The sequence below is a fragment of the Ranitomeya imitator genome, chromosome 4, assembly GCF_032444005.1.
Source record: "Ranitomeya imitator isolate aRanImi1 chromosome 4, aRanImi1.pri, whole genome shotgun sequence".
Taxonomy (NCBI): domain Eukaryota; kingdom Metazoa; phylum Chordata; class Amphibia; order Anura; family Dendrobatidae; genus Ranitomeya; species Ranitomeya imitator.
Genome location: NC_091285.1, coordinates 669,298,894 through 669,319,469, shown reverse-complemented (window position 1 = coordinate 669,319,469; position 20,576 = coordinate 669,298,894). Strand labels below are relative to the sequence as shown.

Here is a 20,576-nt window from a genome sequence, read left to right as displayed (position 1 = left end):
TAGTACATGTACACATATGTTCTAGGTCGGTCACACAGTAGTACATGTACACATATGTTCTATGTCGGTCACACAGTAGTACATGTACACATATGTTCTATGTCGGTCACACAGTAGTACATGCACACATATGTTCTATGTCGGTCACACCGTAGTACATGTACACATATGTTCTGTGTCGGTCACACCGTAGTACATGTACACATATGTTCTAGGTCGGTCACACAGTAGTACATGTACACATATGTTCTATGTCGGTCACACAGCAGTACATGTACACATATGTTCTATGTCGGTCACACAGTAGTACATGTACACATATGTCCTATGTCGGTCACACAGCAGTACATGTACACATATGTTCTATGTCGGTCACACAGTAGTACATGCACACATATGTTCTATGTCGGTCACACAGTAGTACATGCACACATATGTTCTGTGCCGGTCACACCGTAGTACATGCACACATATGTTCTATGTCGGTCACACAGTAGTACATGTACACATATGTCCTATGTCGGTCACACAGTAGTACATGCACACATATGTTATATGTCGGTCACACAGTAGTACATGCACACATATGTTCTATGTCGGTCACACCGTAGTACATGTACACACATGTTCTGTGTCGGTCACACCGTAGTACATGCACACATATGTTCTATGTCGGTCACACAGTAGTACATGCACACATATGTCCTATGTCGGTCACACAGTAGTACATGCACACATATGTTATATGTCGGTCACACAGTAGTACATGCACACATATGTTCTATGTCGGTCACACCGTAGTACATGTACACACATGTTCTGTGTCGGTCACACCGTAGTACATGCACACATATGTTCTATGTCGGTCACACAGTAGTACATGCACACATATGTTCTGTGCCGGTCACACCGTAGTACATGCACACATATGTTCTATGTCGGTCACACAGTAGTACATGTACACATATGTCCTATGTCGGTCACACAGTAGTACATGCACACATATGTTATATGTCGGTCACACAGTAGTACATGCACACATATGTTCTATGTCGGTCACACAGTAGTACATGTACACATATGTCCTATGTCGGTCACACCGTAGTACATGCACACATATGTTCTGTGTCGGTCACCCCGTAGTACATGCACACATATGTTCTGTGTCGGTCACACCGTAGTACATGTACACATATGTCCTATGTCGGTCACACAGTAGTACATGCACACATATGTTCTATGTCGGTCACACAGTAGTACATGCACACATATGTTCTGTGTCGGTCACACCGTAGTACATGTACACATATGTTCTGTGTCGGTCACCCCGTAGTACATGCACACATATGTTCTGTGTCGGTCACACAGCAGTACATGCACACATATGTCCTATGTCGGTCACACAGTAGTACATGTACACATATGTCCTATGTCGGTCACACAGTAGTACATGTACACATATGTCCTATGTCGGTCACACAGTAGTACATGCACACATATGTTCTGTGTCGGTCACACCGTAGTACATGCACACATATGTTCTGTGTCGGTCACACCGTAGTACATGTACACATATGTCCTATGTCGGTCACACAGTAGTACATGTACACATATGTCCTATGTCGGTCACACAGTAGTACATGCACACATATGTTCTGTGTCGGTCACACAGTAGTACATGTACACATATGTTCTGTGTCGGTCACACCGTAGTACATGTACACATATGTTCTAGGTCGGTCACACAGTAGTACATGTACACATATGTTCTATGTCGGTCACACAGTAGTACATGTACACATATGTTCTATGTCGGTCACACAGTAGTACATGCACACATATGTTCTATGTCGGTCACACCGTAGTACATGTACACATATGTTCTGTGTCGGTCACACCGTAGTACATGTACACATATGTTCTAGGTCGGTCACACAGTAGTACATGTACACATATGTTCTATGTCGGTCACACAGCAGTACATGTACACATATGTTCTATGTCGGTCACACAGTAGTACATGCACACATATGTTCTATGTCGGTTACACAGTAGTACATGCACACATATGTTCTGTGCCGGTCACACCGTAGTACATGCACACATATGTTCTATGTCGGTCACACAGTAGTACATGTACACATATGTCCTATGTCGGTCACACAGTAGTACATGCACACATATGTTATATGTCGGTCACACAGTAGTACATGCACACATATGTTCTATGTCGGTCACACCGTAGTACATGTACACACATGTTCTGTGTCGGTCACACCGTAGTACATGCACACATATGTTCTATGTCGGTCACACAGTAGTACATGCACACATATGTTCTGTGCCGGTCACACCGTAGTACATGCACACATATGTTCTATGTCGGTCACACAGTAGTACATGTACACATATGTCCTATGTCGGTCACACAGTAGTACATGCACACATATGTTATATGTCGGTCACACAGTAGTACATGTACACATATGTTATATGTCGGTCACACCGTAGTACATGTACACACATGTTCTGTGTCGGTCACACTGTAGTACATGCACACATATGTTCTGTGTCGGTCACACCGTAGTACATGCACACATATGTTCTGTGTTGGTCACACCGTAGTACATGCACACATATGTTCTGTGTCGGTCACACAGTAGTACATGTACACATATGTTATATGTCGGTCACACCGTAGTACATGCACACATATGTTCTGTGTCGGTCACACAGTAGTACATGTACACATATGTTATATGTCGGTCACACAGTAGTACATGCACACATATGCTCTATGTCGGTCACACCGTAGTACATGCACACATATGTTATATGTCGGTCACACAGTAGTACATGCACACATATGTTATATGTCGGTCACACAGTAGTACATGCACACATATGTTCTGTGTCGGTCACACAGTAGTACATGCACACATATGTTCTATGTCGGTCACACAGTAGTACATGCACACATATGTTCTGTGTCGGTCACACCGTAGTACATGCACACATATGTTATATGTCGGTCACACAGTAGTACATGCACACATATGTTATATGTCGGTCACACAGTAGTACATGTACACATATGCTCTATGTCGGTCACACCGTAGTACATGTACACATATGTTCTGTGTCGGTCATACAGCAGGACATGCACACATATGTTCTATGTCGGTCACACAGTAGTACATGTACACATATGTTATATGTCGGTCACACAGTAGTACATGTACACATATGCTCTATGTCGGTCACACCGTAGTACATGTACACATATGTTATATGTCGGTCACACCGTAGTACATGTACACATATGCTCTATGTCGGTCACACCGTAGTACATGCACACATATGTTCTGTGTCGGTCACACAGTAGTACATGCACACATATGTTCTGTGTCGGTCACACCGTAGTACATGTACACATATGTTCTGTGTCGGTCACACCGTAGTACATGTACACATATGTTCTGTGTCGGTCACACTGTAGTACATGTACACATATGTTCTAAGTCGGTCACACAGTAGTACATGTACACATATGTTCTATGTCGGTCACACAGTAGTACATGTACACATATGTTCTATGTTGGTCACACAGTAGTACATGTACACATATGTTCTGTGTCGGTCACACCGTAGTACATGTACACATATGTTCTGTGTCGGTCATACAGCAGGACATGCACACATATGTTTTATGTCGGTCACACCGTAGTACATGCACACATATGTTCTATGTCGGTCACACCGTAGTACATGTACACATATGTTTTGTGTCGGTCACACCGCAGTACATGTACACATATGTTCTGTGTGGGTCATACAGCAGGACATGCACACATATGTTCTATGTCGGTCACACCGTAGTACATGTACACACATGTTCTGTGTCGGTCACACCGTAGTACATGTACACATATGTTCTGTGTCGGTCACACAGTAGTACATGCACACATATGTTCTAGGTCGGTCACACAGTAGTACATGTACACATATGTTCTATGTTGGTCACACAGTAGTACATGCACACATCTGTCCTATGTCGGTCACACAGTAGTACATGTACACATATGTTCTAGGTCGGTCACACAGTAGTACATGTACACATATGTTCTATGTTGGTCACACAGTAGTACATGTACACATATGTTCTATGTCGGTCACACAGTAGTACATGTACACATATGTTCTATGTCGGTCACACAGTAGTACATGTACACATATGTTCTATGTCGGTCACACAGTAGTACATGTACACATATGTTCTATGTTGGTCACACAGTAGTACATGCACACATCTGTCCTATGTCGGTCACACAGTAGTACATGTACACATATGTTCTAGGTCGGTCACACAGTAGTACATGTACACATATGTTCTATGTTGGTCACACAGTAGTACATGTACACATATGTTCTATGTCGGTCACACAGTAGTACATGTACACATATGTTCTATGTCGGTCACACAGTAGTACATGTACACATATGTTCTGTGTCGGTCACACCGTAGTACATGCACACATATGTTCTATGTCGGTCACACAGTAGTACATGCACACATATGTTCTGTGCCGGTCACACCGTAGTACATGCACACATATGTTCTATGTCGGTCACACAGTAGTACATGTACACATATGTCCTATGTCGGTCACACAGTAGTACATGCACACATATGTTATATGTCGGTCACACAGTAGTACATGCACACATATGTTCTATGTCGGTCACACAGTAGTACATGTACACATATGTCCTATGTCGGTCACACCGTAGTACATGCACACATATGTTCTGTGTCGGTCACCCCGTAGTACATGCACACATATGTTCTGTGTCGGTCACACCGTAGTACATGTACACATATGTCCTATGTCGGTCACACAGTAGTACATGCACACATATGTTCTATGTCGGTCACACAGTAGTACATGCACACATATGTTCTGTGTCGGTCACACCGTAGTACATGTACACATATGTTCTGTGTCGGTCACCCCGTAGTACATGCACACATATGTTCTGTGTCGGTCACACAGCAGTACATGCACACATATGTCCTATGTCGGTCACACAGTAGTACATGTACACATATGTCCTATGTCGGTCACACAGTAGTACATGTACACATATGTCCTATGTCGGTCACACAGTAGTACATGCACACATATGTTCTGTGTCGGTCACACCGTAGTACATGCACACATATGTTCTGTGTCGGTCACACCGTAGTACATGTACACATATGTCCTATGTCGGTCACACAGTAGTACATGTACACATATGTCCTATGTCGGTCACACAGTAGTACATGCACACATATGTTCTGTGTCGGTCACACAGTAGTACATGTACACATATGTTCTGTGTCGGTCACACCGTAGTACATGTACACATATGTTCTAGGTCGGTCACACAGTAGTACATGTACACATATGTTCTATGTCGGTCACACAGTAGTACATGTACACATATGTTCTATGTCGGTCACACAGTAGTACATGCACACATATGTTCTATGTCGGTCACACCGTAGTACATGTACACATATGTTCTGTGTCGGTCACACCGTAGTACATGTACACATATGTTCTAGGTCGGTCACACAGTAGTACATGTACACATATGTTCTATGTCGGTCACACAGCAGTACATGTACACATATGTTCTATGTCGGTCACACAGTAGTACATGCACACATATGTTCTATGTCGGTTACACAGTAGTACATGCACACATATGTTCTGTGCCGGTCACACCGTAGTACATGCACACATATGTTCTATGTCGGTCACACAGTAGTACATGTACACATATGTCCTATGTCGGTCACACAGTAGTACATGCACACATATGTTATATGTCGGTCACACAGTAGTACATGCACACATATGTTCTATGTCGGTCACACCGTAGTACATGTACACACATGTTCTGTGTCGGTCACACCGTAGTACATGCACACATATGTTCTATGTCGGTCACACAGTAGTACATGCACACATATGTTCTGTGCCGGTCACACCGTAGTACATGCACACATATGTTCTATGTCGGTCACACAGTAGTACATGTACACATATGTCCTATGTCGGTCACACAGTAGTACATGCACACATATGTTATATGTCGGTCACACAGTAGTACATGTACACATATGTTATATGTCGGTCACACCGTAGTACATGTACACACATGTTCTGTGTCGGTCACACTGTAGTACATGCACACATATGTTCTGTGTCGGTCACACCGTAGTACATGCACACATATGTTCTGTGTTGGTCACACCGTAGTACATGCACACATATGTTCTGTGTCGGTCACACAGTAGTACATGTACACATATGTTATATGTCGGTCACACCGTAGTACATGCACACATATGTTCTGTGTCGGTCACACAGTAGTACATGTACACATATGTTATATGTCGGTCACACAGTAGTACATGCACACATATGCTCTATGTCGGTCACACCGTAGTACATGCACACATATGTTATATGTCGGTCACACAGTAGTACATGCACACATATGTTATATGTCGGTCACACAGTAGTACATGCACACATATGTTCTGTGTCGGTCACACAGTAGTACATGCACACATATGTTATATGTCGGTCACACAGTAGTACATGCACACATATGTTCTATGTCGGTCACACAGTAGTACATGCACACATATGTTCTGTGTCGGTCACACCGTAGTACATGCACACATATGTTATATGTCGGTCACACAGTAGTACATGCACACATATGTTATATGTCGGTCACACAGTAGTACATGTACACATATGCTCTATGTCGGTCACACCGTAGTACATGTACACATATGTTCTGTGTCGGTCATACAGCAGGACATGCACACATATGTTCTATGTCGGTCACACAGTAGTACATGTACACATATGTTATATGTCGGTCACACAGTAGTACATGTACACATATGCTCTATGTCGGTCACACCGTAGTACATGTACACATATGTTATATGTCGGTCACACCGTAGTACATGTACACATATGCTCTATGTCGGTCACACCGTAGTACATGCACACATATGTTCTGTGTCGGTCACACAGTAGTACATGCACACATATGTTCTGTGTCGGTCACACCGTAGTACATGTACACATATGTTCTGTGTCGGTCACACCGTAGTACATGTACACATATGTTCTGTGTCGGTCACACTGTAGTACATGTACACATATGTTCTAAGTCGGTCACACAGTAGTACATGTACACATATGTTCTATGTCGGTCACACAGTAGTACATGTACACATATGTTCTATGTTGGTCACACAGTAGTACATGTACACATATGTTCTGTGTCGGTCACACCGTAGTACATGTACACATATGTTCTGTGTCGGTCATACAGCAGGACATGCACACATATGTTTTATGTCGGTCACACCGTAGTACATGCACACATATGTTCTATGTCGGTCACACCGTAGTACATGTACACATATGTTTTGTGTCGGTCACACCGCAGTACATGTACACATATGTTCTGTGTGGGTCATACAGCAGGACATGCACACATATGTTCTATGTCGGTCACACCGTAGTACATGTACACACATGTTCTGTGTCGGTCACACCGTAGTACATGTACACATATGTTCTGTGTCGGTCACACAGTAGTACATGCACACATATGTTCTAGGTCGGTCACACAGTAGTACATGTACACATATGTTCTATGTTGGTCACACAGTAGTACATGCACACATCTGTCCTATGTCGGTCACACAGTAGTACATGTACACATATGTTCTAGGTCGGTCACACAGTAGTACATGTACACATATGTTCTATGTCGGTCACACAGTAGTACATGTACACATATGTTCTATGTCGGTCACACAGTAGTACATGCACACATATGTTCTGTGCCGGTCACACCGTAGTACATGCACACATATGTTCTATGTCGGTCACACAGTAGTACATGCACACATATGTTCTATGTCGGTCACACAGTAGTACATGCACACATATGTTCTATGTCGGTCACACAGTAGTACATGCACACATCTGTCCTATGTTGGTCACACAGTAGTACATGTACACATATGTCCTATGTCGGTCACACAGTAGTACATGCACACATATGTCCTATGTCGGTCACACCGTAGTACATGCACACATATGTTCTATGTCGTTCACACAGTAGTACATGCACACATATGTTCTATGTCGGTCACACAGTAGTACATGCACACATATGTCCTATGTCGGTCACACCGTAGTACATGCACACATATGTTCTGTGTCGTTCACCCCGTAGTACATGCACACATATGTTCTATGTCGGTCACACAGTAGTACATGCACACATATGTTCTGTGTCGGTCACCCCGTAGTACATGCACACATATGTCCTATGTCGGTCACACCGTAGTACATGCACACATATGTTCTGTGTCGGTCACCCCGTAGTACATGCACACATATGTTCTGTGTCGGTCACACCGTAGTACATGTACACATATGTCCTATGTCGGTCACACAGTAGTACATGTACACATATGTCCTATGTCGGTCACACAGTAGTACATGCACACATATGTTCTATGTCGGTCACACAGTAGTACATGTACACATATGTTCTGTGTCGGTCACACCGTAGTACATGTACACATATGTTCTGTGTCGGTCACCCCGTAGTACATGCACACATATGTTCTGTGTCGGTCACACAGCAGTACATGCACACATATGTCCTATGTCGGTCACACAGTAGTACATGTACACATATGTCCTATGTCGGTCACACAGTAGTACATGTACACATATGTCCTATGTCGGTCACACAGTAGTACATGCACACATATGTTCTGTGTCGGTCACACCGTAGTACATGCACACATATGTTCTGTGTCGGTCACACCGTAGTACATGTACACATATGTCCTATGTCGGTCACACAGTAGTACATGTACACATATGTCCTATGTCGGTCACACAGTAGTACATGCACACATATGTTCTGTGTCGGTCACACCGTAGTACATGTACACATATGTTCTGTGTCGGTCACACCGTAGTACATGTACACATATGTTCTAGGTCGGTCACACAGTAGTACATGTACACATATGTTCTATGTCGGTCACACAGTAGTACATGTACACATATGTTCTATGTCGGTCACACAGTAGTACATGCACACATATGTTCTATGTCGGTCACACCGTAGTACATGTACACATATGTTCTGTGTCGGTCACACCGTAGTACATGTACACATATGTTCTAGGTCGGTCACACAGTAGTACATGTACACATATGTTCTATGTCGGTCACACAGTAGTACATGTACACATATGTTCTATGTCGGTCACACAGTAGTACATGCACACATATGTTCTATGTCGGTCACACAGTAGTACATGCACACATATGTTCTGTGCCGGTCACACCGTAGTACATGCACACATATGTTCTATGTCGGTCACACAGTAGTACATGTACACATATGTCCTATGTCGGTCACACAGTAGTACATGCACACATATGTTCTATGTCGGTCACACAGTAGTACATGTACACATATGTCCTATGTCAGTCACACAGTAGTATATGCACACATATGTTCTATGTCGGTCACACAGTAGTACATGTACACATATGTTCTATGTCGGTCACACAGTAGTACATGTACACATATGTTCTATGTCGGTCACACAGTAGTACATGCACACATATGTTCTATGTCGGTCACACAGTAGTACATGCACACATATGTTCTGTGTCGGTCACCCCGTAGTACATGCACACATATGTTCTATGTCGGTCACACAGTAGTACATGTACACATATGTCCTATGTCGGTCACACAGTAGTACATGTACACATATGTCCTATGTCGGTCACACAGTAGTACATGTACACATATGTTCTGTGTCGGTCACACCGTAGTACATGTACACATATGTTCTGTGTCGGTCACACCGTAGTACATGCACACATATGTTATATGTCGGTCACACAGTAGTACATGCACACATATGTTCTATGTCGGTCACACAGTAGTACATGCACACATATGTTCTATGTCGGTCACACCGTAGTACATGCACACATATGTTATATGTCGGTCACACAGTAGTACATGCACACATATGTTCTATGTCGGTCACACAGTAGTACATGCACACATATGCTCTATGTCGGTCACACCGTAGTACATGCACACATATGTTCTATGTCGGTCACACAGCAGTACATGCACACATATGTCCTATGTCAGTCACACAGTAGTACATGCACACATATGTTCTATGTCGGTCACACAGTAGTACATGCACACATATGTTATATGTCGGTCACACAGTAGTACATGTACACATATGTCCTATGTCAGTCACACCGTAGTACATGCACACATATGTTCTATGTCGGTCACACAGTAGTACATGCACACATATGTTATATGTCGGTCACACAGTAGTACATGCACACATATGTCCTATGTCAGTCACACCGTAGTACATGCACACATATGTTATATGTCAGTCACACAGTAGTACATGTACACATATGTTCTGTGTTGGTCACACCGTAGTACATGCACACATATGTTCTGTGTCGGTCACACAGTAGTACATGTACACATATGCTCTATGTCGGTCACACCGTAGTACATGCACACATATGTTCTGTGTCGGTCACACAGTAGTACATGCACACATATGTTCTGTGTCGGTCACACAGTAGTACATGCACACATATGTTATATGTCGGTCACACAGTAGTACATGCACACATATGCTCTGTGTCGGTCACACAGTAGTACATGTACACATATGTTCTATGTCGGTCACACCGTAGTACATGCACACATATGTTATATGTCGGTCACACAGTAGTACATGTACACATATGTTCTATGTCGGTCACACCGTAGTACATGTACACATATGTTCTGTGTCGGTCACACCGTAGTACATGTACACATATGTTCTGTGTCGGTCACACCGTAGTACATGTACACATATGTTCTGTGTCGGTCACACCGTAGTACATGCACACATATGTTCTATGTCGGTCACACCGTAGTACATGCACACATGTTATATGTCGGTCACACCGTAGTACATGCACACATATGTTATATGTCGGTCACACAGTAGTACATGCACACATATGTTATATGTCGGTCACACCGTAGTACATGCACACATATGTTATATGTCGGTCACACAGTAGTACATGCACACATATGTTATATGTCGGTCACACCGTAGTACATGTACACATATGTTATATGTCGGTCACACCGTAGTACATGCACACATATGTTATATGTCGGTCACACAGTAGTACATGCACACATATGTTATATGTCGGTCACACAGTAGTACATGTACACATATGCTCTATGTCGGTCACACCGTAGTACATGCACACATATGTTCTATGTCGGTCACACCGTAGTACATGCACACATATGTTATATGTCGGTCACACCGTAGTACATGCACACATATGTTCTATGTCGGTCACACCGTAGTACATGCACACATGTTATATGTCGGTCACACCGTAGTACATGTACACATATGTTATATGTCGGTCACACCGTAGTACATGTACACATATGTTATATGTCGGTCACACCGTAGTACATGTACACATATGTTATATGTCGGTCACACAGTAGTACATGCACACATATGTTATATGTCGGTCACACCGTAGTACATGCACACATATGTTCTATGTCGGTCACACAGTAGTACATGCACACATATGTTCTATGTCGGTCACACAGTAGTACATGCACACATATGTTCTATGTCGGTCACACAGTAGTACATGCACACATATGTTCTGTGTCGGTCACACAGTAGTACATGCACACATATGCTCTATGTCGGTCACACCGTAGTACATGCACACATATGCTCTATGTCGGTCACACAGTAGTACATGCACACATATGCTCTATGTCGGTCACACCGTAGTACATGCACACATATGCTCTATGTCGGTCACACCGTAGTACATGCACACATATGTTCTGTGTCGGTCATACAGCAGGACATGCACACAGTGGCAGTATAAAGCACATCTGCAGACGCACACCTCTCCATCTTCCCGTCTGCTCCCCCTCCCATCCTCCGATCTCTCTGCTGTTTCCTTTTTCCTCCGCTCGTCCTCAGAATATCCTTGTCATCTCTCTCCTTTCGTCCCTCGCTCTCCCCTCTGCAGATTTCTTCCTTCCCGGATCTCCCCCTCCTCAATCCTCTTTATTATCCGTTTCCTGAGGATCTAATCCTATCCTCCACCTGCTCACCTTCCCTGCTCTCCTCCGCGGCTTCCTCCCCTCCTCATCCCTGCATCCATTATCCCTCCTGCCCTCTCACATCCTACCGTTATTCTCTCTTTTTCCCCCCCGCATCACTTTTGATCCTTTTACGAAGCCCCCCTGTCTTCCATCTCCTTAGCCCACCATGTCCCTGCTAATCTGTCTCTGATCACCGTGTCCCATCCCCCTCCAGCTGTGATCCTTACACTCACCTGGACGAGGTCACCTACCCGCCACAACCTCCGCCATGTTTAGACGAACCAAGAGGTAATCAGGGCGTGGGTGCGGGATGAGCAAGGGGTTAAATCTCCGGAGACAGGGGGCTTATATGGGAGACGTATGTGCATGTGGCCACATACCTGCATGTTATATACCGTAACTATGCGACAACAATCCAGTGATCCGCATGGAGGAACCTATACTGGGCTGAAGAGCGAACACCTAGGTAATGAAATCTAGGCCTGACATCATTAATGCTAAACACTCGCATCAGAGCTTACACTCTAATCAGGCCATAAGCTATACCGCCAAACCGGGCAGATACCATCCATCAGATAAGTGTCACAGCTCCGCTGATAGAAGACATCATTGAATGTGCGGATCAAAACGCGCTGGGTCTAAGGCCAGGTAATCGGCCGACGGCCTGCTCATTGGGGATCCAGATAAGATCCAGCTAGGGGGGATCAGAAGAGCTGACGCTCAGTGTGACCGTGTGGCTCAGCAGCCGGTGTGTCATGTATTATTCATCGCTGTCTGCGGTTGTGTGTGCGCCCGCCATACTACACGTATGTGGGAGTGTAAGCGTGGCCCGGGTCTCCCTTGGGGTGTCACGCTGTGACTCGGATCTGACAGCCGAGCTGTCTCGTCTGACTCTCCAGTCTGCCTGCGCTCATCTCCCAGCACTGTGTGTCAGTCAGCTCTTTGTTCCTCCGCTGGTACCTGCCATGCAGGCTTGGACTGGCCCACTGGAGAACAGGAGACTCCTCCGGTGGGCCCCTGTGCAGGATTGGGCCGCCACCCTCTTATACGACACTATATACATGTATCACTATGAGGCGGCATCTTATTCATCTAACAATCTGCCCGGCTCATTGCTATATAGGTCTGTGATTGAGGATGATGTCACATGTGCATGTAGCTGAATGTGGGGGCCCCGGAGCTGGTTACTGGTGGGCCCCTGGCTCCCCAGTCCGACAGCGCTGCCATATACTACTGTACGTACAGTCGGAGATACAGCGCGCTAATCACACGTCTCCTGTAGTTGTAGGAGCAGCAACCGGAAAAGTTTAATCCTGACAAGCAGCAGCTCTCCCACCCTCCCCCGACCGCACTCCCCCCTGCCCGGGCACATAGGTAAGTGGTCATGTGATCCGCAACCATGCTGGTATAACCTGGGTATAATTATATGTACAGCTGGTATAACCTGGGCATCTCCTGTATATAATATATATGTACAGCTGGTATAACCTGGGCATCTCCTGTTTATAATTATATATGTACACCTTGTATAACCTGGGCATCTCCTGTATATAATATATATGTACAGCTGGTATAACCTGGGCATCTCCTATATATAATTATATATGTACAGCTGGTATAACCCGGGCATCTCCTGTATATACTATATATGTACAGCTGGTATAACCTGGGCATCTCCTGTATATAATATATATGTACAGGTGGTATAACCTGGGCATCTCCTATATATAATTATATATGTACAGCTGGTATAACCTGGGCATCTCCTGTATATAATATATATGTACAGCTGGTATAACCTGGGCATCTCCTATATATAATTATATATGTACAGCTGGTATAACCTGGGCATCTCCTGTATATACTATATATGTACAGCTGGTATAACCTGGGCATCTCCTGTATATAATATATATGTACAGCTGGTATAACCTGGGCATCTCCTATATATAATTATATATGTACAGCTGGTATAACCTGGGCATCTCCTGTATATACTATATATGTACAGCTGGTATAACCTGGGCATCTCCTGTATATAATATATATGTACAGCTGGTATAACCTGGGCATCTCCTATATATAATTATATATGTACAGCTGGTATAACCTGGGCATCTCCTGTATATAATATATATGTACAGCTGGTATAACCTGAGCATCTCCTGTATATAATATATATGTACAGCTGGTATAACCTGGGCATCTCCTATATATAATTATATATGTACAGCTGGTATAACCTGGGCATCTCCTGTATATAATATATATGTACAGCTGGTATAACCTGGGCATCTCCTATATATAATTATATATGTACAGCTGGTATAACCTGAGCATCTCCTGTATATAATTATATATGTACAGCTGGTATAACCTGGGCATCTCCTATATATAATTATATATGTACAGCTGGTATAACCTGGGCATCTCCTGTATATAATATATATGTACAGCTGGTATAACCTGAGCATCTCCTGTATATAATATATATGTACAGCTGGTATAACCTGGGCATCTCCTATATATAATTATATATGTACAGCTGGTATAACCTGGGCATCTCCTGTATATAATATATATGTACAGCTGGTATAACCTGGGCATCTCCTGTATATAATATATATGTACAGCTGGTATAACCTGGGCATCTCCTATATATAATTATATATGTACAGCTGGTATAACCTGGGCATCTCCTGTATATAATATATATGTACAGCTGGTATAACCTGGGCATCTCCTATATATAATTATATATGTACAGCTGGTATAACCTGGGCATCTCCTGTATTTAATTATATATATACAGCTGGTATAACCTGGGCATCTCCTGTATTTAATTATATATATACAACTGGTATAACCTGGGCATCTCCTGTAAATCATTATATATGTTATTATATATGTTATTGTTATGTTATTCATTATATATGCTGCTATAACCTGGGTACCTGGGTGTACTCTGCTATATAGGACTATGCCAGTATAACCTGGGTATACTCTGATATATAGGACTATGCCACTATAACCTGGGTATACTCTGATATATAGGACAATGCCAGTATAACCTGGGCATACTCTGATATATAGAACAATGCCGCTATAACCTGAGTGTACTATGATACATGGGACTATTCTGGTATAACCTGGGTGTACTCTGATATATAGGACTATACCACTATAACCTGAGTGTACTCTGATATATAGGACAATGCCGCTATAACCTGGGTGCCTGGGTGTACTCTGATATATAGGACTATGCCACTATACATTTTGGCCCCCCGATTAAGCCAAAAGCAAAACGCGCGTAGGGGCGCGTGTGTGCACCAATGGATACGGATGTGGGTAAGAGTACATGATTGGAACACTTGTTCCTGTTACATAAGATTATTACTATGTGGTCATTGACCAGTTTTTGAAGTGAGGGATAGTTGCATCCTTATACCTATGTAATAGTTGGGTAGGTTAACCGTCTTATAAGTTTTTAATTGGTGTTTATATTAAACCCCGTTGTGATACTTCTGTACGTATACCCTATCCCTATGGTGCAGCACACGTTTCTATGGGTGCACCCGCACTGTATATTCAGATGGCTCTATTCATGATACTAAGGTTTAAAATGTAATTGACCGCATTTTTTATTGTAACGCTTTTTGTAAATATAGCATACCCCTTTTTCTTGTATAGTTTTTGTGATGAATATGCTTCAGTCTTTTGGTTTATACTCTCCCTATAGAGGGTGCAGTACAGTCCTCTATCTCTATAGGGGGTGCAGTTCAGTCTTCTCCCTAAAGGGGTGCAGTCCTCTTTCTATAGGGGTGCAATCCAGTCCTCTCTCTATAATGGGTGCAATGCAGTCCTCTTTCTATAGGGGGTGCAGTGCAGTCCTCTCTTTATAGGGGATGAACTGCAGTCCTCTCCCTATAGGAAGTGCAGTGTAGTCCTTTCCCTATAGGGGTGAAGTGCAGTCCTCTATCTATAGGGGGTGCAGTCCTCTCTTTATAGGGGATGCACTGCAGTCCTCTCCCTATAGGGGGTGCAGTGCAGTCCTATATCTAATAGGGGGTGCAGTAAAGTTCTCTCTAGGGGTGCAGTCCTCTTTCTATAGGGGTACAGTCCAATCCTCTCTCTATAGGGGGTGCAGTCCTCTTTCTATAGGGGTGCAGTCCAGTTCTTTCTCTATATGGCGTGCATTGCAGTCCTCTATAGGGGGTGCAGTGAAGTTCTCACAATACTGGGTGCAGTTCAGTCCTCTTGCTATGGGGGGAGTGCAATCCTCTCCCTATATTGGGTGCAGTGCAGTCATCTCCCTATAGGGGGTGCAGTGCAGTCTTCTCCCTATAGGGGGTGCAGTGCAGTCCTGTCCCTATAGGGGGTGCAGTGCAGTCCTCTATCTAATATTGGGTGGAGTGAAGTTCTCTCTATAGGGGGTGCAGTGCCGTCCTCTATCTATAGGGGGTGCAGTGAAGTTCTCTGTATAGGGGGTGCAGTGCAGTCCTCTCCCTAGAAGGGGTGCACTGCAGTCCTTTCCCTTTAGGGGGTGCAGTGCCTTCCTCTATAGGGGGTGCAGTTAAGTTCTCTTTATAGGAGGTGCAGTGCAGTCATCTCCCTATGAGGGGCAGTACAATCCTCTCCCTATAGTGGGTGCAGTGCAGTCCTCTCCCTATGGTGGGTGCAGTGCAGTCCTCTCCCTATGGTGGGTTCAGTGCAGTCCTCTCCCTATGGGGGGTGCAGTACAGTCCTCTCTCTATAGGGGGTGCAGTGCAATCTTCTCCCTATCTGGGGGTGCAGTCCTCTCTCTATAGGATGTGCAGTGCAGTCCACTCTCTAAAGGGGTTGCAGACCAGTGCAGTCTTCTCCCTATAGGGGGTGTAGTGCAGTCTTCTCTCTATAGGGGGTTCAGTGCAGTCCTTTCCCTAGAGGAGGTGCAGTCCTCTTACTGTAGGGGTGCAGTGCTGTCCTCTACCTATAGGGGGTGCAGTGCAGTCCTCTCTCTACAGTGGGTGAAGTGCAGTCCTCTCCCTTTAAGGGATGCAGTGCAGTCCTCTTCCTATAGCGGGTGCAGTGCAGTCCTCTCCCTGTAGGGGGAAATGCAGCCCTTTTTCTATAGGGGGTGCAGTGCAGTCCTCTATAGGGGATGAAGTACAGTTCTCTCTCTATAGGAGGTGCAATTCAGTCCTCTCCCTATAGGGCGTGCACTGCTGTCCTATCTAAAGGGGGTGCAGTGCAGTCCTTTTCCTATAGAGGATGCAGTGCAGTCCTCTCCCTATACGGGGTGCAGTGCAGTCCTCTCTGTATAAGGGGTGCAGTGAAGTTCTCAGTATAGGGGGCGCAGTGCAGTCCTCTCCCTATAGCGGGTGCAGTGTAGTCCTCTCTCTATAGGGGGTTTAGTGCAGTCCTCTCTACAGGGGGTGCAGTGCAGTCCTCTCCCTATAGGGGGTGCAGTGCAGTACTCTCCCTATAGGGGGTGCAGTGCAGTCCTCTCCCTATAGGGGGCACAGTGCAGTCCTCTCTCTATAGGGGGCGCAGTGCAGTCCTCTCCCTATAGGGGGCGCAGTGCAGTCCTCTCCCTATAGGGATGTGCAGTGCAGTCCTCTCCCTATAGGGGGTGCAGTGCTTGCACCAGTGTGATATGGAGGCGTATTATTATTATTATTATTTATTGTTATAGCGCCATTTATTCTATGACGCTTTACATGTGAGGAGGGGTATACATAAAAACAAGTACAATAATCTTAAACAATACAAGTCACAACTGGTACAGGAGGAGAGAAGACCCTGCCCGCGAGGGCTCACAGTCTACAAGGGATGGGTGAGGATACAGTAGGTGAGGCATATAAAAGTAATGATGGGGGTCTTTCTTTCCTGGTACATTCTGCATGTCTCATTGTAATTGGGGATCTCTCTGCTCCATCGCTGGGGGACATGATCTTATGCCGACCTCCTCTGACCCTGGCTCCTGTCTGATTTCAGGGGGCAGCCCTATGGACAGTCCCAGGAACTTTTCCCCGAGTGCAGCCGCACACTTCTCTTTTGCATCTTCACGCAGGTAATGGGGGGTTCACAGTACACGATCATTAGAGATCAGGGGTTGTGCGCTCGTGGACGCCCTCTCCGTGGTTTGTACATGTGTTCTTCTTTCAGCAGGACAGATGGCCGCCGCTGGTCTCTTGCTTCGCTTCCATCATCCGGATATGGGACGAATACTCCGAGCTCCACCGTATCGGTGAGTGGGGACTGTGCCTTTATGGAGCCCGGCTCTGTGCCTCGGTGGCTCTGTGCTTCGGTGACTCGTCACCGTAGACTAAAGCTATGAAGAAGGGGTCTTCCAGTAGCGGATGCCCCTCTCAGTCACATCTCCCACATTTCCTCATTAACCGCCATCTTGTTTCTTTCTCTTCTCTGTATCCCACTCTCTTTGTCTTCCTTGGGGGTCCCCTCCATTTTTCTTCCCGCAGTCGTCCTCCTCTTCTCAGGAACGCCTTCACCAGTTACCATTCCAGCCCACCTTGGATGAACTCCACTTTCTTTCCAAGCATTTCGGCAGTACAGAGAGTATCCCCGATGATGACGGTGGTCGCAGGTCACCTGCAGTCAGACCACGATCTCGAAGTCTAAGGTCAGTCCGCTACCAGAGGTAATGATTATCCCAGCGTGTTAGTGACCGGGGTGGTGGTCACCGTTAGTAGCCAAAACAATCAAATTGGTATGTAAAGAGACTCCAGTTCTTCCATAAGGCAGAAAGATGGCAGTGGAGCAGTACTGAGCATGTGCGACCAGACTGGAGCTAGAGCAGTGAGTGGTCGCACATGCTCAGTAGCGCTTAATTCATACAGAAGGCTTTGGGGTGTGTGGGGTTTCTGTCGGGTGAACCACCAGCGATCATACACTTATAGGACAACCCCTTTAGTAAGTAATACGCTCCTATAAGTGGAGATGTCTGACTTTGTTATTCACCACGGTCACTCAGTACCGTTTTCTATCCTCAGCCCCGGACGATCGCCTTCCTCTTATGATAACGAGATTGTGATGATGAACCATGTGTACAAGGAGCGGTTCCCCAAGGTAAGGAAGGAGCACCCAATAATGCCTGGTAATTATCACCCTAAGGGCTCCTTCTCACTTGTGTGAAATACGACCGAGTCTTGCATGGTAACACCCGTCTCTGCCGCCGGCACTTGGGAGCAGAGCGTACAGCTCCATGTATTGCTATGCGGCCGCACGCTCCGCCCTGGAGTGCCAGCGGCAGAGCTGGGTTTTAACCTGCGAGACTCGGCCGTATTTCACGCAAATGAGAAGGAGCCCTTACACACATGGTACTGTGACTAAAGAAGCACTCCGGCTAATTCCGGAAGACCATGTAATACTAATGCCACATGTAAAGATAGAAGGCATACACAGTATGATGCAGGATCCACCATTCACAACAGGTGATGTCACAGCTCACCTCCTCCTGTACAATGACTGATAACACCTCTATATACAGTAGATAACACAGGATCCACCATTCACAATAGGTGATATCACAGCTCACCTCCTCCTCCTGTACAATGACTGATAACACCTCCTACATACAGTAGATAACACAGGATCCACCATTCACAATAGGTGATGTCACAGCTCACCTCCTCCTCCTGTACAATGACTGATAACACCTCTATATACAGTAGATAACACAGGATCCACCATTCACAATAGGTGATATCACAGCTCACCTCCTCCTCCTGTACAATGACTGATAACACCTCCTACATACAGTAGATAACACAGGATCCACCATTCACAATAGGTGATGTCACAGCTCACCTCCTCCTGTACAATGTCTGATAACACCTCTATATACAGTAGATAACACAGGATCCACCATTCACAATAGATGATGTCACAGCTCACCTCCTCCTCCTGTACAATGACTGATAACACCTCTATATACAGTAGATAACACAGGATCCACCATTCACAATAGGTGATGTCACAGCTCACCTCCTCCTTCTGTACAATGACTGATAACACCTCTATATACAGTAGATAACACAGGATCCACCATTCACAATAGGTGATGTCACAGCTCACCTCCTCCTCCTGTACAATGACTGATAACACCTCTATATACAGTAGATAACACAGGATCCACCATTCACAATAGGTGATGTCACAGCTCACCTCCTCCTTCTGTACAATGACTGATAACACCTCTATATACAGTAGATAACACAGGATCCACCATTCACAATAGGTGATGT

General features: G+C 44.8%; 1 protein-coding gene across 2 annotated transcripts in view; it reads left to right on the top strand.

Annotated features, from left to right (window-relative positions):
* Nucleotides 1-20,576, top strand: part of MAST1 (microtubule associated serine/threonine kinase 1) — a 135,605-nt gene that overhangs the window by 83,319 nt on the left and 31,710 nt on the right. The window contains exons 1-6 of one of the 2 annotated variants that reach the window (XM_069767235.1): nt 12,198-12,618; nt 13,613-13,704; nt 18,307-18,382; nt 18,481-18,559; nt 18,792-18,952; nt 19,323-19,398. In XM_069767235.1, the coding sequence (XP_069623336.1) occupies nt 12,599-12,618; nt 13,613-13,704; nt 18,307-18,382; nt 18,481-18,559; nt 18,792-18,952; nt 19,323-19,398 (504 nt within the window). In that variant the 5' untranslated portion in view covers nt 12,198-12,598. Of the gene's footprint in view, nt 1-12,197; nt 12,619-13,612; nt 13,705-18,306; nt 18,383-18,480; nt 18,560-18,791; nt 18,953-19,322; nt 19,399-20,576 lie in introns of those variants that run through there. The other variant, XM_069767234.1, reaches the window with a different exon arrangement.